At 50.6% G+C, this 21,106-nt stretch overlaps 1 protein-coding gene across 22 annotated transcripts in view; it reads left to right on the top strand.

Moving 5' to 3' along the window:
- The window catches only part of PTPRS (protein tyrosine phosphatase receptor type S), a 149,129-nt gene that overhangs the window by 73,004 nt on the left and 55,019 nt on the right, over positions 1–21,106 (top strand). For 14 of the 22 annotated variants that reach the window (XM_048287757.1, XM_048287755.1, XM_048287754.1 and 11 more), the window contains 6 exons: positions 313–458; positions 1,383–1,524; positions 10,072–10,260; positions 13,004–13,012; positions 16,497–16,514; positions 18,898–19,008. In XM_048287757.1, the coding sequence (XP_048143714.1) occupies positions 313–458; positions 1,383–1,524; positions 10,072–10,260; positions 13,004–13,012; positions 16,497–16,514; positions 18,898–19,008 (615 nt within the window). The remainder of the gene's footprint in view (positions 1–312; positions 459–1,382; positions 1,525–10,071; positions 10,261–13,003; positions 13,013–16,496; positions 16,515–18,897; positions 19,009–21,106) is intronic. The other 8 variants (XM_048287763.1, XM_048287752.1, XM_048287751.1 and 5 more) reach the window with 1 other exon arrangement.

Genomic DNA, 21,106 nt, shown 5'->3' with positions numbered 1-21,106 from the left:
TGATGCTCATTAGATGGGTTTTGCAAGGGCAATTTCCCCTGTACAAAACAATTTAAAAGTCCACTTTTCAGGAGTAAAAGAGGCTTTGCAACATTGAAGTCTCTTTGTAGGATCAGGCCCTTAATCATTTTCTGCTGGAGCTACTTCATATGTAAAGTGGAGGTAAAGGCTGTTCTGAAAAAGGCCGAGAGGTTTAATTTCACCTGGGATCATTAAGAACAGCAGCAACAACGCTACTGCTAATTACAAACCATGTTTATTAAAGTTTGTCTTTGTCACTGCCAATGATGATATTTCTGTTTTGCCCTAAAGGTCCCCCTGTGTTCATCAAGAAGCCTGTGGACCAAATCGGTGTGTCGGGAGGGGTGGCCTCCTTCGTGTGCCAAGCCACTGGAGACCCAAAGCCAAGGGTCACCTGGAACAAGAAAGGGAAGAAAGTGAACTCTCAGAGGTTTGAGGTGAGACATGTCCTTCAAATCTGGTGTCTGTGTGAAGAGAGAGGCTGACACAAAGCAGCCCCTGCTCCACTTTGGCCACTCTCAGACCTGATAATAAAGGGAAATTTGGAAGGGGAGGAGTTTTAACAGCAGGAGGAGTGAAATGCAAGCTCTTGGCCATGTCAACAGCTGGGTTTGTTCCAAAGCAAGAAGGAACTTGGCTCAATTATGTTACTGAAGTTTTTTATTTTGTTTTGTTGGTTTTTTTCCCTTCTTAGGATATAATATAACTTCCTGCTTTCCTGAGAAACCCCAGCTAAGCTGGTGGTACTTCAGCTCTGTAAATGTAGCTTTCATAGCCATCCATGGCTCAGCATTTTAATCCTGGGACAGTCTGGAGTAAACATTGCAGTTGTTGGCAACCAGACCCAAGCCATTGGCATTGTTTAGATAGAAATGAGAGCAGAGGAACAAGGACTGGGAGGTCATCCTGTGGAATTTGCTGTGGGACTCAGCCCTGCCAGGCAGCTGTGTGCTGAGTGGAGCTTTGTGGTGTCAGCTGCCCCTGCAGATGGAGGAGCAAGGCAGGGGCTCATTTTTATTTTGTTTTTCTTTGGTCTGTTTCTTTCTCCATCATCCCAGTTGTGCTCTGAACACCCACCCCACACCCCGTCACTGTGGCTCGTTCTTTCAGAGCCTTTGAGATGCACGTTGTGGGTTTGGTGGGTCAATGGTCCTTGGCAGGGTTTGGCTGTGACAGCTCTGTCACCTTGAGGCCAGTGGAGAGCCAGGCTGACCATGTTGGTGATGTATGGGGGCTGAGGGGCAGCTGCTGGAGGGTTTGCAGTGGGTGTGTGCTTGTGTCTCTTTAGAGGCAGGAATGAAGCTTCGCCTTGGAACCCAAGGACGCTTACTCTGTGTGTGTCTCTTTGCCTCCATCCCCAGACCATTGAATTTGATGAAAGTGCAGGTGCTGTTTTGAGGATCCAGCCCCTCCGGACTCCCCGGGACGAGAACATTTACGAATGTGTTGCTCAGAACCCTCATGGGGAGGTCACTGTCCACGCCAAGCTCACTGTCCTCCGAGGTAAGGAACCTGAGCAGTGTCGCAGGGGAAGGGGCCCTTCAGCTGGGTGGGAAAGCTGTTAAAAATTCATGGCTAAGGCACAAAGTCCTCCTGGGTTTGGTTTGGTTTGTTCTGACCTGACAGATCTGTTTGCTGTTCTCACCCCAGAGAGACATAAAAACTGCTGTGTGAGAAACAGCTAAAACTGCACCACTTCAGGAGGTTTGACTGATGGTGTGCTGGGGTTCCTTCCAGCCTGAATTATCCTATGACTCTTACAATCTTCCTGCCCTCCAAAAATTCCGTCCCCGGGTTTAGGAGCAGCACCAGGAGCTCCCCATTATGCACACAGGAATGTGGCTCCAGGAAAACCTTCACTGAGGAATCACTCAGTGGGCTGGGGTTAAGATGGTTATGGATCTGCATGGGCCTTCACACAGTTGGTAGCAATGCAAACACTTTTCCTTGTGCAGGATACCTGTTGTGCCTTTCTGGGCTTCTCTCCTCTTCCCAGAGGTCCTTTGCTCTGTGCACTCTCCAAGAAAACAATTCCCTTCTCCATTTTGTTCTGGTTCTTTTTTCCACTTGTCCCCTTTACAGAGGATGTTTGCATGGATGCCTCCCTCATGTCATCTGTTTGAAATATGCTCCCTGAACTGGATGGGGGGGAGGGAACAATATGCTGCTGCTCTGGATGCCTCTGGATGTTTGCTGTTATTACCCTGGAGATCCCCAAAATCACTGTGTGAAGTGCTGAGCGAGGCCAGGTGCTAGAACTGACCCATTTTAGGGTTTGGAACACCCATCAGTGATGTCCTCTGTTCAAACCACAGGGCAGTGCAGGTGATCCTGGTGGAGTGGTAGATAACTGCCTGAGAGCTCCTGAGGGGAGTTCAGCTTGGCTATGGGTGAAGCCATGGGCGTTTGAGTAGCACTGGCAGTAAAAGCCCTTCTCTCTGCACTCAACATGGCTAACAGCAATTTTAGGAGCTCCAGGCAGGAGCCCCACAGGGCCAACGGGTAGCTCTGCCTGTGGGCCAGTTGCTTTTCCTTCAGCAGTTCCAGCGTTCCCTCCAGGAGCAGCTTAAATCCTTTTGTTTGAGCAGGCAGCGAGCATGTCCTTCATGGTGCAGAGCAAAGCTGGTGTGTGACTTCCCAAAGTGCAGCGGGGAATTAACACCAGACGTGAAGAGCACAAGGCAAAGCCCCCAGCCTCCCTTTTTAGCTGGGAATATCCCTGCTGTGGGCTCTGTGCTGTCAGGATTTTGGCTGCCTGGGAGCGTGGGGGCCCGTGGTCCAGTCATGCCTGACAGATTTGTGTAGGTGACTTAGATGTCTGTGCAGCTCCTGTGCCTGGCATGGCATTTAACCTTCTGTTGGAGAAACGTGGTGGGATGGAGCTGTCAGGAGCTTGGAACGGCGCAGTGTGAGAGGAGTGTGTCTGACTGTGGTTATCCCAGAGAGTGGGAGCCTTATTCTTCACACTTATTCCCATGTATTCCTCTGGAGCTGTGACGGTTTGGGAGAAGGGCCCCTGCAGTCATATTCGAAGTTTGTACCCCTTGAATTTAGCTACAAGCAGTGGCAAGGGAAGGTTGTCCTCCAGCTGCCTTCAGTGGTTTTAATGCACAGTCCGCCAAAAGTGAGCTGCAGTGTGTGGGATCATTGTGTCACTGAATCATCAAGGCTGGAAAGACCTGCAGGGTCACCAAGTCCAACCTTTGACCCATCCCCACCTTGTCCCCAGCCCAGAGCACTGAGTGCCACCTCCAGTTGTTCCTTGGACACTTGCAGGGATGGAGACTCCACCACCTCCCTGGGCAGCCCCTTCCAAGGCCTGACCACCCTTTCTGTGAAGAAATTCCTCCGGATGTCCAACCTGAGCCTCCCCTGGTGCAGCTTGGGGCCGTTTCCTGCTCCTGTCTCTGGCTGCCTGGGAGCAGAGTCTGACCCCCACCTGGCCACAGCCTCCTGTCAGGGAGTTGTAGAGACTGAAATAGGAATGAACTGAGCTGGGGGACCATTCTGAGGGACCAGGGCTCTTTGTACATGCCTTTGTGCAGCTCTTCCTTCTGGGATCGGCATCATCCACATCAGCCAGAGACAGCTGACAGCACAGGGTCTGCATCTTCCCACTGCCTGACTAATTCCACCCTTTGCTGATTCCACCAGAACTCTGACTATGGCTGTGATCTCATGGCTCCCCTGCTCCGTTTGCCTGATGGGACCTGGTTTGGAGTCTCCTGGAGCACTGGGGGTACCCATTCATGGAACTTGAGGGAGCAGGAATTACCTGCGGGGTGGGCCAAGACGATGTTGAAGAGCATCATGGAAGCTGATTTTGTAGCATATCCTCCCCATCCCTGTTCAGCTGGAGTTACTCCATCCTTCACCATTCCTTAGCTCTCACACAGCAGAGTTTGTCTCCTCTTTATCTGTGTTTTTAAGTGCTGGGAAAGTTAAAAGCACCAAGCCAAATGCACTGATCTGCACAATGACAAAGTGAGCATGTTGGCATCTACTCCTCTCCTGTTCCTCCCCTCTTCTGCACTCACCCACTCTCCTGTTTGTCTTTTCTCTCCCTGCTCAGCCTCCTCCTCCTCTGTGTCTCTGCTCTCACTTGCAGAACTGATGCTGAGCAGAGAGAGGGGGCTGCTCCACGGCTGCTCCACAGCCTGGGGACGGATGGGAGCTGTCATTTGCAGAACCTGTTACCTTGGCACGCTCTGGAGAGTGGAAACCTGGGCCCAGCTGCTGCACACTGCACAGGGGGCTCTGGGGTAGCTGTGCAGCCTGTTGCCTGTGCTGCTGTGATCCCAGACATGCCTGTGTGTACTTCATGCACCAGCATTGCAGCATTTCCTCAGCACCAGTATGGTCTCCTAACAGCAAAAACCACAGAAAATATTTCCTCTTTTCAGAAGAGAAAACAGTACATTCTTCCCTACTAGATGCAGCTGCTGAAGGGATTGAGCATAAACCCATCTTGCTTATGCACATGATTAGTCCTGGATCAGACCCTGGTAGAAACCCACATGCCTTCACTTAAAAACAGGAAACTGCAGGAGAGGAAACCTTTGGGAGCTTCTGAGAAGCAGAGCTGTGATGGACACTGTTCAACTCACACAGTCCCTTCACACCAGCTCTGCTGGCTTGTTTGTCCTTCCTGCTCTGCTTCTCCAGGGATCCCAGTTTGGTAGGGCTGTGGAGACTGGCTGTTCTTTCCACAGCTGGCTAGACAGAGTGCCTGCAAGCCTGACTCCTGCAGAGCTCAAAGAAAAAGAAAGAAAGCAGATTTGGGAAGCATTTTCCAGTTGTTTCTGACTCCAGCTGCTGTTATTTTTCATTATAGTTTAGGCAGGAAGGAAGGTGGTTGTCACAGGCGCCCCAGCTCCCATGGTGTAGATTCTCTAAGCTCCCCACTCCCAAGAAAGATATTCATGGCTATATCTGTATCTCTTGGGATAGATACAGACAGATAGAGAGGGTGTGGACTCCCCATCCCTGGAAGTGTCCAAGGCCAGGTTGGACAGGGCTTGGAGCACCCTGGGACAGTGGAAGGTGTGGAATGAGATGGGCTTTAAGGTCCCTTCTGTCCCAAACCATTCTGGGATTCTGTCTGTATCTGTCTGTACCTGCAATTATATCTCTATCATCTCTGTCCATATTATGATGATAATTATTACTTCCTGTATGGAGATTATCCTTTCCCTCCACTTCTTTAGTAGCCTGAGAGAGATTCTGGTGCTGTGAAAGCTGTCCTGTGCTGCCAGAGCTGAGTGGGCTCACGGGACAGGGACCCTTGCTCAGCTGCTGGAGGCGGGGGCTGCGTTTCAAACAAGGACCAGACTGGCTCAGTTCTTTGCTCTGTGGAAGCTGATGGAGGGAGTTCTGTGGAGGTGACTCCTGTGAGTCGTTAGTAAATGCAGCATAAAAAGCAGTGATCAGTCCAGTTCAGTGTGAGGGAACAGAATTCTCTGTGCCCTGATCCAGCCCTCGCTGTGTCCTGGGCAGTGCTGTCTGCTCCTGGGGGTTGCTGCCCTCCAGAGCACTGGGGAGAGGGGGCTGTGGGACATGCCAGGGCTGTGGAACTCCCTGCTGGAGTGTGACTGGGGCTGCTATGGACAGACTTCCACAGCTTCTAGTGATTCCCTCTTGGTTTCCTTTCATGAAGTATTCAGGCACTTCTTTAACAATTCCAGCCAGAAATTTCCCTCACACGTCTCCTACTCCAAGAGCACATCTGGTGTGGGCATGTGTAAAGTTCTAGCAAGATCCTGGCTGTTTTTTGTTGGGGTTTTTTTTTGTAATTGTTGGCTTTAAATCACAGAAGGTAAACAAGAAGCAGCTCTGGATGCTCAGCAGAGAGTCCCACGGGAGCACGTGGGAAAGGGAAGCTGCCCCTCTGAAATGTTACCTTGCTATTTGGAAAATTCCTGGCAGTCTTTCTTCAAACTTGACTTGTTTTGCTTTTCTTGTAGTGACCTGAAAATTGGGTGACATTGACAGCAGATTAATTCTGTAGCTTTTGAATAACATCAAAGTAATTTTCGCTCCCTGTAGAGGGAGGGTACGTAGGGACACGTTAGTGGAGGGAACACAGGCATTACCTGCACTGTTTTGGGGTCTAGCACACATATCTGAGGGTGCATTTATTGCCTGTAAGCCCACAAATTTTAATAACATCATTAAGCTATTACTGTTTTCATAACGAAACTTTCAGCTCCAAATGGAATCAGCAGACAGAGACGTTGCTGAGACTCCTCCCTGCATTAAAATTGTCTTTGGCTGGGCAATAACAAAGAACTGAGACACAGGTACAGATCTGGGTGGGAATAACTCCCTGATGTAATTTCACAAGGCACATAGTGCCAGGATACCTGGGGAGAGGGCAGCTCGAAGTGTTCATCAGCATAATGAAAGGAACAGGGATGGGTTCAAAAGTGCTGGATTTTGATTTTGATCCTGATTAAAACTTGTGTCACTCGAGCTGCCCCATCGCTGTGTTCCTGCTTCTTCCCTGAATGAGGGCAGTTGACTGTAGGGGCCAGCCAGCATCCATATCTCCAGAGGAGAGTGAAAAATCCCTCCTCCTCTTCCCTTCAGAGCATCCTCGCGGCTTTCTGCACCGGCTCCGTGGCACATCTGCTCATGCTCACACCCTCCTCCTCCTCCTCTAAATTATTAAACAACTGTGCACACCCTGCGGGAAAAAGAGCAGCAGCAACACCCGCTTTATCTTCCTTAATCATCCTCATTTCCAGCACAGCTAATTAGCTAAACCCAGAGCTGCCACCTTCCAGAGTGACAGGGGGACAGAGCACCCCTGTCCCCTCGCTGGGGCTGGGGACCCTCGTGGTGTTTGGCAGCCTGAGCTGGGTCCAGGCACATCCCCGGGCACAGAGCATGTCCCCGGGTGGGATTTGTTATCAATGGGGGCTGAAGTGCTCCTGTCTCTTCCCCTGCCTCTCTCCATCCCTCCTCCCCTGTTCTTTCTCACCCTCCTTTGCTCAGGGAGGCCTTGAGGTGATTCACCAGCTCGGGGTGGGGGGTGCTGCGAAGAGCTGGGTCTAAGTCAGGGATGAACAAGGTGTTGGGATGCTCCCCTCATACGGCAGCTGCACCTCAGGAGAAGCTTTGCCTCCATGAGCCAGCACGATTCCAGCAGCAGCAGCTGCCCAGATGTGCCCTTGAAGCACCTCCAGCTTGTGGCTGGTTCTTTTGTTCCTGCAGTTGCCTGAGCTGCTTTCAGAAGGAGAATTCACAACCCGAACCATTCCTTGTTTATTCGGGAGCAGGTCTGGGGGGGTGTTTGGGGATGGATGGGGAGGGTGGCAGGGCACGTGTGCGTGTCTTGTGGGGATTTCAGTGAGGCTGTAATTGCACAGGGAGCCCAGTTGTGCGGGGATGGAGGCAGTTCTGCTTCCCTGACAGGAAGGAAATCTGAGCACTTGACTCAGAGCAGTCTGTGATGTTCAGAGATGCTTCCTCTGCTGATCTGATCCTCAAATCTGATCACGCCTCTCGTCGCAGTTGTTTTAATTAAACTCAGAGGAATTCTGCACGTTGTGCTGCAAGATTAACATTTTTGTTTAATTAGAAACACTCAGTAATAGTGGTTGTACCCGGCCTCCCCCAGCACACACACACACACACACGCACATGTGCACACACACACACCCTGCCAGGCATGGGGCTATTCCCTCTGTGGATTAATTGGCTCCTGGAAGGAAGGGGCTGGGGCTGGAGGCAGGTGGAGCAGCCTCGCCAGGGAGCAGGATGAAGGCAGGGATCAGTAGTGATGTCATCTGCAGCCAATGCGGCTCCGGCTCCTCACCGCTCCCAGGCTGCTGAGGGAGAGGAGGGGAGGGAGGACCATTAAAGCCTGGCTGAAAGCTGTGCACAGGCACAGCAATACCCAGAGCCCCTCTGCTGGCCTGACATCACTCCTGGGGGCCGGGGGGCTGCAGGAGCACACAGTTTAGGGGGTTCTGCAGTGCCCCAGCACAGCCCAGGGTGCTCAGAGGGCTGGGTCAGTCCCTAGTTAAAGATGTGTGTGAACAGCTCCAATTCCAGATACAAAATTCTGGTTTAGAGGTGCTTCAGATGCACCAAAACAGCTTCAAACTGAAAGAGTGCAGGTTCACATTAGATACCAGGAAGGAATTCCTCCCTATGACGCTGGGCAGGCCCTGGCACAGGGTGCCCAGAGCAGCTGGGGCTGCCCCTGGATCCCTGGCAGTGTCCAAGGCCAGGCTGGACAGGGCTTGGAGCACCTGGGACAGTGGGAGGTGTCCCTGCCATGGCAGGGGTGGCACTGGATGGGCTCTGAGGTCCCTTCCAGCCTAAACCATTTTGGGATTCTATGAAAAGGCACCCACCATAGCAGGGCCACTGGGCTTCTCCCTTGTCCCGCTGTCTCTGGGTCTTGCCAAACGTATTTGGCTCCATTCCTCCTTATCTATCACGTGCCAGCCTTAGGAAACAAGCTCTGGGTGTGTTTGCACTTGGCAGGATGGTTCCCAGCCAAGGCCAGGGTTTCCAGCCCCATCTCGGTGCCACTCTGAGAGCTCCCATCAGTGTCAGTGGGGGGCTGGTTGTGATGGATGTTCATTTTTTAAGAATCCCACCTTTTTTAAATCCTCTGCATTTTTTCCCTTCTGTTCCCTCACCTGCTTTTGGGATGGATTCAATGCCACAGACTCCCGAGGCTGTGATTCCCTGACACGGCTCATTGGAGATGACAGAGGATCCCTCCCAAATCTCACCCTGCTGCTGGCATCCTCCTTCCCAGCTGCTCTCCCCCAAACACTTTCTGGGGGGAAAAATGGCACACTCCTGAGCTGTGGCAGCCAGCGTGAGACAGCTCTCCTCCATCCCACAGGAGTAAGGGGCTGTGTCAGGTGGTATTGGGGAAGCTCTGGGGTTTCGGAGGAGTTATCGTTTAATTACTCAGCATTGTTGTGATTGCCCTCCTCACCTTCATTAGTGAAGGCAAAGGCAGGATGGAGGGGAGCAGAAAGCTCAGTTGAAGCTCAGTTGAGCCTCTCTGCTGGGTGCTAGTGCCACTGTTCTTGGAGGGCAGCAGCTCTCGGAATTAATAAATCTAAAAATCACGCCCTGGCTGACAGCACTTGGTGTATTGTTGTTGTGCATGTCCCCTCTGGTCACTGCAGCTGGATGAGATTTTCCTCTCCTTTCTCTCCCAGTCCCACTGTGTCTTTGACAGCCCTTTCCACGTGGGTTCTTTTATTATTTCTCCTGTGCAGTTTGCTTTGTACTGCGAGGTTTGGAGGGGGAAGGTGAACCCCTCCATTTACCTGTGGCAGCTCAGAGTGTTCTCTGCAGTGCAGGGATCCTTGTGCAGCTTCTGCTCCCCAAACCAGTCAGTGCCATCCCTGACCTGGCAGAGCTTCCCTGCAGCACCTGGGGAAACTCTGACACGGTGACTCAAACACAAATCCCGTGAGGAGCAGGAGAGGGAGCTGGGGGGGCTCAGCCTGGAGGAAAGGAGCCTCAGGAGGGACCTTCTCACTCCCTACAGCTCCCTGACAGGAGGGTGCAGCCAGGTGTGGGTTGGTCTCTGCTCTCAGGTAACAAAAAATAGGTCAAGGGGAAATGGCCTCAAGTTGCTCCAAATTGTTCTGGTTGGATATCAGGAAAAATTTCTTCACTGAAAGAGTGAATAAACGTAGAACAGAGTGCCTGGGGCAGGGGTGGAGCCACCATCCCTGGAAGTGTTCAAAAAACGAGTTGATGTGGCACTTGAGGATATGGTTTAGTGGACAGGTGGACCTGGGAGGTCTTTTCCAACCTTAATGATTCTCTAATTCTCTTCTGCTGTTCCCCAAAGGGTTTTAAAAGATTGCATTTAAATGTAGAATCTTGCGGGACATTGAAATAGTCACACAAAACGGACAAGCTGGTAGCTCTTACTGTGTTCCATCTTGGGCCAGTCAGTGTTTGAACTGGCATTGCACAGGGCAGTGTCTGCCCGATGCTTTCCTTGGGGTGTTCCACTGAACCCTGGCACCTGCTTAACCCCTTCCCCTTGTTCTCCACCCCCAGAGGACCAGTTACCTCCCGGCTTCCCGAACATTGACATGGGGCCCCAGCTGAAGGTGGTGGAGCGGACGCGAACGGCCACGATGCTCTGTGCGGCCAGCGGGAACCCCGACCCCGAGATCACCTGGTTTAAGGATTTCCTGCCCGTCGACCCCAGTGCCAGCAACGGGAGAATAAAACAGCTGCGATCAGGTAAGGTCTGGGGGTGAGACTGGAGGAGCTGAGAGCAAGTAGAGACGTGAGGAGGCTGCTCAGAGGGTCCTGAAGCAGAGGAGAAGGCTGATAGATGCAGGCCCCGCTGCTGTGGATTGGGGCATTTGAGTTTTTTTGGTTTTTACACCAAGAGTGGTTGGAGTATTTTCCACTTTGAGCCCTCCTGGTCTTCTCTGCTGCCCAGTTGGCATGAAGGGAGTGTCAACAGGGAAGCTGGTGCCCATCCAGACAAGGAGTTCCCTGGATCATGGTGCTCTTGAGCTCAGGGGAAACTGGGGCCTGGATGAGGGCTGAGGCTTTGTTCCTCAGAGCAAGAACTGGCAAAGGAAGAAAGAACCACTGTGGCAGACACAGCTTTTTAGACCACACACACCTGGTGTAGGGTCTGTGGTTCAGGCAGCCTCTTGCTGTCAAACATGATGGTGTAAATGGAGCCTCTCAAAGCTGGTGTGGAAGAAGAGCTCCTGCAGGGTGTCCCCAGCACCACGTCCCTGCAGCCATCGCTGGAGAGCACTTGGGAGTGTTCTGGAGTGACCCCTCGGTGCTCTGCCCATGGAGTCCATCTCCACCAACAGATGTACCCCAGCTCCGTGGCTCTTGTCAGTTTTCCATCTTTCCCCATCTGCTTGTCCATCTGTCTCTCTTGTTTGTTTTCTGTTTGCTGTTTTGTGTGTGTGGCAACGTGACATCTCTTTAATATTCACGTTTCAGGAGCTGTTTCTGTACTTGTTAAATCTGCCGGTTCTCTGTGTGAGAGTGTGTGCAAGGAGGGCATAGGTGGATTTATTTTTGAGTACTACTGATAAAACTCTTCCATTGACAGCTGCAAAAATGAAGCAAGTTTTGCAAGTTCTACCTTTTGACAAAAACTAGCCCAAGAAATAATCCTTTTCACAAACTGCTGGGGCTGACTGCTCTGACCCAGCCTAGAGAAAAGGTGTTCATTTTTAAGTATTTTTGGCAAAAGAAAGGCACTGTTGTAGGCAAAGGAAAAGCAGAGGCTTTGGTGAGGCAACTGGAGTTGCTTTGTTCGTATTAGACCTTTCACAAGTTCTCCAGTCAAGTGATAACCAGCTGCTCCTGCCCAGATCTCTGCTGACCCTGGAGAAATCAGTTCTGACTCTGTCCTGCTGGATCTGGACAGCAAGGCATGGAAACACCTGGTTTTTCTCTTGCTCAGTTTGGCAAAGATTCTTAGTTCTTTCTAAAAATAAAGATATTTAGTTCTACGGGCCACCAGTGGAAAAGCTTCAGCATAGCTCCAGTTTAATGTAGCTTTTACACACCTGCATAAATGCCTCCTTGTTCAGTGAAGCAAAGTTACAAGCAGATCCTTAAACTGCTTTGTTGAATTAGAACGGCTTGTTGAATCCCACGAACACAGATGAGATTGACCTCCCTGTTTTATTGTAACAGCTGAGGCAAATGCAAATAAAAAAAATCACTCAGCATAAATAATGAGAGGTAAACTAGAATTATATTATGCTCTGTGACCACGATCTGAAGTGTGAGTAATGCACAGGCAGATTATTTTTAATACATTCATCATCTTGCTAGAATGCCTTTACTCTTTAGCTCGGTTTGATCTGGTATTTTCCTTGAAGCCACCTGAGTGCTGCCTTTTTATTCCAGTGAGTTGATTAACCTCAGAGTGAACCCTTGACCCTTCTGATAAATAGAAGATACCTGCTGAGATTTAATCTCATTTACAGCTGCTTTAAATTAGTAAACTGGTGAAACCCTGAAGCATCCCTGTTGTCTTCAGGGCACAAACCTGTTGCCTGTATGTCAGGGAGTGCAGATCCTTGGGCAGTCAGGACTTCCCAGTTCTCCAGTTTCATCTGCTTTCGTGGCCTTCCAAAACTTGCATGTTCTGCAAAGAAAGGGCTGTGAAAGTGCAGAATGTAAACATTAGGGACATCTGTACTGTGTCAGCACTTGTTTCTGTGCAAGGGAGTTAAGGCCGAGGCAGATTCGAGCGTGGGATTGTGAGTGAGGCGATGCCTGTTTGAGCTGCTGAAGTCAGATCTTAATTTAATAAACTTGTCTTTCCAGAGAACAAACTTTGCCACCAGAAGGGTGGCACTAGCACACATCAGGGCACTGGGGGTGCTCCGGGACACTGCTGATGGTCTTCAGGGTCTGAGTGTTTGGCTGGCAATACAAACAGACCTCCAAGACCATGGTCATTATATTCCCATCATCCCAGGAACCCACTTGGGTCTTCACTCTAACCAAGACACGGGTGACACGTCATTAACCATAGTGGGTTTTCTCTGTCTGGTGTTTCTGCTTTTCCCCTTTCCGTCTCCAGATAAAATTTCTAAGCAGTTGGGAATCTTTTAATGCTTGGGAGGTTTGGGCTGAGTGCAAAGCTCAACTGTCAGTCAGAGGAGCATGGGAAGAAGCTCTGTGTGGGCCCCTGCTTCCCTCAGACATCATCAACATCTCAGCCTTGGAGATCCAGGTTGGGCAGGAGTTTAAGAGGCCTTGGAAGACAGATATTTCTGCTTATCTTGGGACACTTAAAGCAGAAGGCAAAGCCAATGTCCTCGGCTCAGCTGCCATCTAGGGGGGACATGGGAGGCAGCCTTCAGCCACCTTCCTCAGCACTCAAACACTAAAACCTTTTGTGTCTTTTGTGTGTCTTCTGTTTTCTAAATAACTGGCTATAACAAGCTTTTTTCTTTTCTTTTCTTTTCACTTTTTATTTAACATTCAGAGACCTTTGGTAAGTTTGTTCAATTAAAAAAAAATTTAAAATCAAACGAAAAAACCCCAAACCTGCTAATGTGCAGATTTGTAACCCTTGCCCTTTAAACTAATTCCTTTGTAACAGCTTCTTGAGAGGCATGCTCTGCATTTCTTCTACTAACTCTTTCAGTAGGGATGTTCTGCCCTCTAAATTAATTTCTGCAGGGGTATTGCAGGCTACAAAAAAAAGAATAGTAATAATAATTTTAATTAATTTATCTGTATAAAGAGATAACAGCTAAATATGAACCTCCTAACACTGGATAGATTTTTTTTTTGGTATCTTAGCAACAGTTGTCCTGGAATTCCCCAATTACACAATAGCTTGTTCCCTGGAACTGTGATAATTGTGTTCACACCTGCAGGAGGTCTTGGAGTTTCACATCTAACGGGGTTATTGGCATTTTGAGGAGGAGGGAGAATTGGGGGTGCAGCATTTCCAAATTGAAGCTGTAAATCCCAGGCCAGTGGCTGTGGGGAAGGGTTGAGGAAGGGAAGAGCCCCCTCCAGCTCCTCTGCAGCCCCGGGAAGGCAGGACCTGCCTGCAGAGCTCCCGTCACAGTCTCTGCGTGTGCCGAGCCCCCTTTGTTACTGGGGATGTTGGAACTGCAGCTGTCAGCCAGGATCCGGCGCTTTGGAATTGCAGGAGACCCCAATGGTTGCCGCTGGTTTGGAGCAGAAAGCTGAGTCCAGCCTCGGGAGAGGAGCTCAGCACACACGTGTTCCCACACGTGGCCTGACAGAAGGTGGGGATGTGTCTCCTGTCATTGCCATGGCAATGGTGACTGTCCTCCTCTCCTCTTTTCCAGGCTCAGAGAATCCATAGGCAGCTCAGCGTGTGGGAAACCGGGGAAGGGATGGTGGGAGAGCAGACCCTGTCCTCGGTGACAGAGGGGGACACCTGCACAGGGAATTCTGCCTGGCACCATCTTGGGCCTTTATAATCCAGAGGCAAGGCCTTTAAGCTGCCTTTTGCCTCTGCTGCTAAACCCCAGGCTGGCCATCTGGGCTCATGCAGCCTCAAAATTTGCCCTAAATAGGCAGATCTGCAGAGCCAGGGAGGCTGTGCGAGGCCGTGTGGAAAGTCTGCACGTAGCATCTCAAAACCAGCTTTTCACTCCAAAAGTCAGCATCCAGGGTGAGCTCTTCCTCCTGTAGTCCTGCAAAGCTGGTGCCCTTGCTGGGCCCTGGACCCTGGCAGCCTCGTGCATGTGCTCATGCCCTGTTCAGGACACCAGGCAAGCTAGGTATTGAGTGCAGGTGCCTCCCCAGCACCCCCACGACCCCATATCAAACTCTCCAGCACCTGTCAGAGTTCCTCAGAATAATTAATCGAGGGGATATCCTCTTCCAACACCCTCCTGCTGCCCCTGTGTTGAACAAGGAGCTGGTTAGATGTGAAACTCCAACAGTGAAAATCTCCCATCTGTGTCTGTGCCCCGACCCAAAGTGCTGCTCGAGCTCATTGTGACTGAAATTCTGGTGTGGGGCATTTTCCCAGAGCTGTCCTGCTCCTCCCCTGTGTGCCAGAGTCAGGCCTGGGAAGCCCAGGGTGGCACTGCCTGCTCTCCCAGAGCTCTGTCCCCCGGCCAGGCTGTCTCCCAGAGCTGCTGACAGCCCCTTTCCAGGGGCGTAGCTGATGCTCAGAAGGGGCAGGGAGTGACAAACCTGCAGTGGCACAAGAAGGTAATGCTGCTGTTGTGCCTGGGCTTGCACAGCTCTAACTTCCAGCATGTTTCTGCTGTCAATTAGAGTGAACTTTTATAGGAAACTGCCAGGCTTAGCCGAGGCCAAAGAAGATTTTGAGCCATGGGTGATGTTGGGATCTCTTCCCCTCCTCTACCCTCTTCCCATTAGCTTTGTTCCATACTGGTGCCACAGATGGCAGATTTTCACTCCAATTTTGAGACAGAAGGATGTATCAGAGGCTGTTTTTATTTCCACTGAATTGATCTATAACCTTTGCTGCTTTCTCTCTCTCTCTTCCTCTTGCTTTTTAAACCTTCCTGCCACCTCCTGGGTGGGGATCTGCCCAAGTCCACGCTCCCCCACCTCTTCCAAGCACTGTCTCTCCAACCTTTGTCCTGAGAGCTAACAACCTGCTTCATTAACCTTAGCTAGTTCCTAACCCTAACTAGATGCTAACTTTTCTCTAGCTAATAACCTAACCCCGTAACTAGAAGCTGAGTCTAACTAGAGTCTAATCCCTAACACTGTAACGCCTCTCTTCCCTTAGCTCCTTTGAAAAATAAAGGTGAACTCTAATTAGTATCTCTATATTTTTACCTTCTGTCCTGAGAATGGGGGATTGAACCGCAGCAGAAGGATGAGCAGGGCTGAAAGATAAGGAGGGAAGGGGTTTTTGGTGATTAAGGCAGAAGATTGGCATGGAGGAGGCTTTGGCTCCTGTTCTTGCCTCTGCCAGACTTCCCTCCGTGACCTTGGGCAAGTTGCTTCACCCCTACCTCAGTTTCCCTGTGTGTAAAGCAGGATCATAACTCACCAGGGGAGAGGAGAGGGTGAGAGGCTGATATTTATCATTTAATGTGCTCACAGCCCTGGCTGAGAGTGCTGCAGAGTGGCAGCAGTGTCACCATTGCAGAGGAGCTCGTGCATCTCTCCCTAGGGAGAGGCAATACTTGGCACTGCGGGATCTGCCCTGTTCTCAGGATTGGGGTAAAAACCCACCAACTAAACCCCCTTCTTGGATAAGTTTTGAATGCCACTGTGAGCAAAAGGACCTGCCGTGTTTTCAAAGGAAGATGGTTTGGTTGCAGCCTCAGGAGGTCAGATGGGGACGGGGGTTTTACCCCTGATTGTCACTCCCTCCCACCTGGGAGCCCTGCCCGAGGCTGGGCACTGAGAGATAACAGGAGGGGCTTGGAATAAAATAATCCAAGGGAGAGGCAGACACAGGCAAGTGTAGCAGGGATGGCCAGAGGTCCTGAGCACTGAATTCCTCACACATCTGTGCTAATAGCTAAAGTTTGGAGCTGGGGCTTTGCTGGCCAAGGTGGGATCAAACCTGCAGCTTAATGTGCTGCAAGGTGCCCGCGTGTCCCTGTCCCTGCCCGGGCTGACACAGCCCCGATGCCAGCCCTGTCCCCAGGAGCGGTGAAGGTAAATGCAAGGTCACCGTGTGTTCAGTGAGTAGCAAACAGTCATGTTAGCTGAGAGCCTGAGGGGTTTCTTTACATTCCTACAAGGAAATGGAGCCAGTCTTAAGACTTTTGAAGCCGAGAGCCACGGAGGCTCTGCAAACAGCCAGCTGGATTGGGCTGCTGAAAAGGGCACCCCACCTTAAGTAGCCTGAGCCCTCTTCAGTGTCCCTGCAATTTGAGATAGACCAAGAAGTTTCCTGCTGGGAACTGTCTTCCTTGACTCAGGTCCTTTTCCCACAGGCAGTGCAGGTGTTTGGGGTTTTGCAGTCATTACACTCATTTTCTTTGTTTTCTTTGCAGAAGGTACACCGATCCGAGGTAAGACACCGCAGCTCACTCACTCACCCACTCTCCAAACACTTCTCTCCACACAGATCCCGTTTCATTGCCCTGTGCTCAATACAGATTCGTGTTGTTGTTATGTTTTCTTGTCCTGCTTCACCTCTGAATATTTCTTTTTTACACCTGTCTTTATTTTATCTATGGTTATAATGTCCTTTTTTGTTTGCTGGGTGCACTTGGTAATACTGATACTGTTATTCTAATAACGTCTCCAGCTGTGCTGCCTCAGATTTATGGCAGAGTTTTAAGAGCTAATCTCTCCAGGACTATGAAGGACTGAAGTTTATCTCGAGCATTAAATGCTTTCAAAGCTTGGTAAATACTTAGGACCTTCTCTTGATTGGTGCAAAGTGCTTCCAAGCTGCTGATGGTGATGAGAGTTTTCCAGTCCTTTGCTCAGGCAGATCTTCAGCACTCACCATCTCAGCGTACTCATTTGTTTGGCTCCAGCGCCTCTTTCCACTTCCTCCCCACTCTCTTACCCTTAGGTTTCTCTGGGAAGGATCCATGGTAAGTAGCTTCTGCACTGTCTCTTTAATGGAGTCAAAAATTGACCTCAAGCTGCCTGAAAGGCAGGAGGAATTGGGTGTGCACCCCTTGGAAGACCCTGCTTTGGTTTTGTCTCCACTGGCACATTTTAAATTCCATAATTCTCTGCTGGTAAAAGCAACAGGAGGTGCTGTAGGTGAGATTTACGTTTTCACACATCATCTCTGTCGGCTCCTGACAAGTGCTGAACGCTCCTCACCCTCTTTGCAGCCTCATTTCTGCCATTGCCTTGACCAGCAGAGCTGCAGCGGGCAGGGAGGGAGGGTGAGCCCCTGTTCCCCTGGGAAAGCTGCCCACTGCAGTCCCTGGTTCCCTTCCTGCTCTGGAGTGGGGCTTCATCTCCCCTGGGTGCTCTCAGACCAGTGATGCTCATGAGCTGCACAGAAAATGTATCTGAAACCAATGGAAACAACCCACAGATTTGTCCAAATTAACAGAAATTTCTGGGAAAACTCACCAGCCAGCTTTCCACCCAAATGGAGCTCTCCAACAGCAGAGCTGTAATTCCATATGAAATATGCTCAGCTGGATGCTCAGTGGGAAGCTCCAGCCAGTTTGGGTTTTAACTCCTGTTGTGCTGAAATACCCGCAGATTCTTTTGGAATGGATTTTGTTTGGTTTACTGGCTTCGGTGGGGGTTTTGGGGGTTCAATTCTCTCTGTTCTGCCTTTGGGAGCTCCCAGGCACAGGGGATGCTGTGGGGAATTGCACTCACACCCCATCCCTGTCCCAAATCCTCTCCCAGCCCCACGGCCCCCCAGCAGCATCGTTCCCACCCACGCACACGCAGAGGAACGTGAGCTCTGTGTCCTCCTCTGTGAACACGCTGGTTTTTCCTTCCTGAAAAGGCTGTATCTGCAACCAACAATGATCTCATTTGCAGTCCTCTCACTTAAGATTTTATCAATACTATTACACTGAGCTGGAATTGTTTGGTTTTCATATTTAGGTGGGGGTTTTTTTCCAGAGATGGGAGTTAAGAGTCTTACCACATGTGAGCTCTGTCCATATCTGTAGTATAATCATGTACTCCTAATACATAAAACATTTGAGAGCCTGTTGAATTATTTATGTAGTATGTATTTTAACTGGGGTTTTGCAGGGATGAAGCCTTCTGAGGTAAATGAGGCAATTTTCTTCCATGTAGTTCCATGCTGCATCTCTCTGCATATTTGCTGACAGGAATCTTTGGTTTGGGCTCTGGGTATATTCCTGTAGCCTGCAATAATACACAAGTTTAAGAAAAACCTTAATCCTTTTGGCCCAGATGATGTAAACCATGCAGGCAATTTTGAAGTTCCAATGCAGTATTTACAGGGTTTTCCCTGGGGAGTATTTACTATCAGTAAGGTGCTTTTCACAGGGGCTCTTATCTCCTGTAGACTTCCTGAGGAGCAGGTATTGGGCACAAAACAAAAGCAGCAGTGAAAGAAATTCCCCAGGCAGTGGGTGACAAAGCCTTTCACTTTTATGGTCACTGCTTCAAATTGAGCAAGGGAAAGTCAACTGCCTGCTGATGGATTTCTGGGGATCACAGTAATATGGATTATTGAGGCTGATTTCGGGAGTTCTGGTGCAGAACGCCTGCATTGCAGAAGCCACAAAACTTGGTGCTTTTGCTGATGAGTTCAGGACAAAGAGCAACACCCACTACAGAGAGAGGATTAAATTTTCTCATCATGTTGGGTCCATGTGCGGCCCCAGCCCTGAGCACAGCCAGGAGCCAGTGTCCACTGGGGCTGTTGACTGTCTTCAAAGCCAGCAGAGTGGTGATGATGTGTCTGTGCTGCCGTCTCTTCTCCCCTCACAGGTGGGCTGCAGATCGAGAGCAGCGAGGAGACGGACCAGGGCAAGTACGAGTGCGTGGCCAGCAACAGCGCCGGGGTGCGCTACTCGTCCCCCGCTAACCTTTACGTGAGAGGTAGGGAGCACAGCGGCTCACTGGCACACACCCTCCGGGCTCCCCTCCCAGCTGCCCATCCCGCCCGGCCCGAGCAGGGGAAGCGCTGGTGGGAGCGGGCAGAGGCGCGGGGGGACCCCGGTGCACCCCCAACTCCCCGGCGCCGCCCCGCCACCCTTGTGGGGCAGCAGGGCAGGGCTGGCTCACCCACGGCCAAGTCAAGCGTGACCCAAGAGAGTGCAGCCCAAAACCTGCCAGGGCCAGCCTGCCGAGCCCACAGGGGAATGACTCCCTTGGGCTGCGGAGAGGCCAGAATTCCCCTTTCTCCCGAAGGATCCCTGCTCTCTGGAAGCGGGATGGTTTCAGCTCTGCTGGTGTGGGTGTGAGAGGAGGGGAGGACCCTCTCAGCCCCCTCCACGGAGCTCTGTCTTCCTGGGCACCACCAGACTGCAGCAGGAGGGTGCATTGTCACTGCCCCCCTCAGTCCCAGCTGCTTTTCCCTCTGCCAGCAGTAATTTGTCACTGGTTCCTTGGGCACAAACGCTGGGCACAGAGCTGAGGACACCAGCAGCCATCCCTGCCCCAGTGACAGCCCCTTCACCCCATAGCAGGGGAACACATGACAGGGGGATTGGCTTCTGCTCCATGCCCCCTCGATGTTCTCCCATCCCATGGGCCAGCAGCCTCTCCATGTTCTCTTATTTTGTTCTCTCTGACCTGTAATATTTTGTGTGTAGCTTTGGTTTAACATCTTTCCACAGCAAAAAGCCTTTTGGTAATGAGAGAGCAGGGCTGGTCCTTCTCGCTTTTTTTTTAAAAAAAAAAAAAAAAAAAAAAAAAAAAAAAAAGAAAAATACCATTGGGAGGAAAACAGGAAAGTTACATCCCAGCAAACTGTTCCCATTTCCATCCCATCGACAGAGGAAGCGCCTCCCACCTACACTCACGTTAATCTGCAGTCCAATGCAGAGCCATGCTCCTGTGTGCACTCCTTTCTCTCTCTCTTTCTCTCTCTCTCGTGTCTCACGCTCACTAAATCACATGCACATGGAGAGAAGGCTTTTAATAATTTAATGTTTCCAAGCTAAATTTTTAAATAGCCTTTTGTGGCCAGCTGGAAAATTGCGTTTGAAATTTGCCCTGTTGCCTGGGCCCCGAAATTCCGCTTTTGGGAACGTGAATCTGGATCTGATACTAATTCAGGGCTGAATCCATTGCAGACAGCTTAGCTGGAATGGTTTGGGTTCTTAAAAAAAAATTAAAAAGAAAAGAAACAGGAAAAATGTGGGGATTTTTCATTATTGTTTTGTTTATAAATTTCCTCTACTTTTCTGGCCACTCGGAAACTACCCAGGAGACAAAGGTTGTAACACGGTGTTGTCTCCACACCTGGATGAGAGGGCTCCAGGTGATAGCCCTGTTCCTACCCCAGTAAGCCCGTGTGTACCTGGGCCAGCCTGCAAACCAGCACTAACCTGCCGAGAGAGTGCAGAACACAGCGTGTGCCAGCTCGGCCTGTGGTTTGGGTGTTTTTCATGCTGTTTAATTCCTTGTTTCTTGTGTGTTAATATCGTGGAAAGGTAACAAATTTCTGAAATGGATTTGCTTTGGTGGGAGGGAGAGTTCATGCACATTTTTCTTCCCGTTTTTTGTTTTAAAAGAGTCTCGAGCACTCTTGTGTTTCCAATTGACTTGTTTCTCCCATAACATGCTTGTCTCTATAGACCACCTGGGATAGGAGTTGTAAGTTTGAACATTGCAAGGAAATGGTTTGGTTTGGTTTTGCTTTTCTTTTCCTTCTTCTAATTATTTCTTTTTTCCTTATTCAGTCCCATGGTGGAGTCAGAGTGAGCAGGGCTGGGTGTGGGGCTGGGGGGAGCAGGGGGAGCGGGGACCCGGCCTGGGCTGCTCCGTGCTGGGGCTGCTCTGCCCGGGCGGCTCCGCTCCCCTTCTCTGAGGAGCAGAAGGACTGAAGGGAGGGAGAATCCTGCCTGGGGTCAGCATCCCTGTGGGGGGCTGATTCTGAGCTAGGATTGCTCCCAGCCTGGCCTCCCTGCAGAGCTTGGTTGGGCTTAAAGGGATGGGAGGGGGAGTGTTAGGAAGGCAGGAAAGAGGGTCG

The sequence above is a fragment of the Corvus hawaiiensis genome, chromosome 28 (genome assembly GCF_020740725.1).
Source record: "Corvus hawaiiensis isolate bCorHaw1 chromosome 28, bCorHaw1.pri.cur, whole genome shotgun sequence".
Taxonomy (NCBI): Eukaryota; Metazoa; Chordata; class Aves; order Passeriformes; family Corvidae; genus Corvus; species Corvus hawaiiensis.
This window is presented reverse-complemented; position numbering and strand designations above follow the sequence as displayed.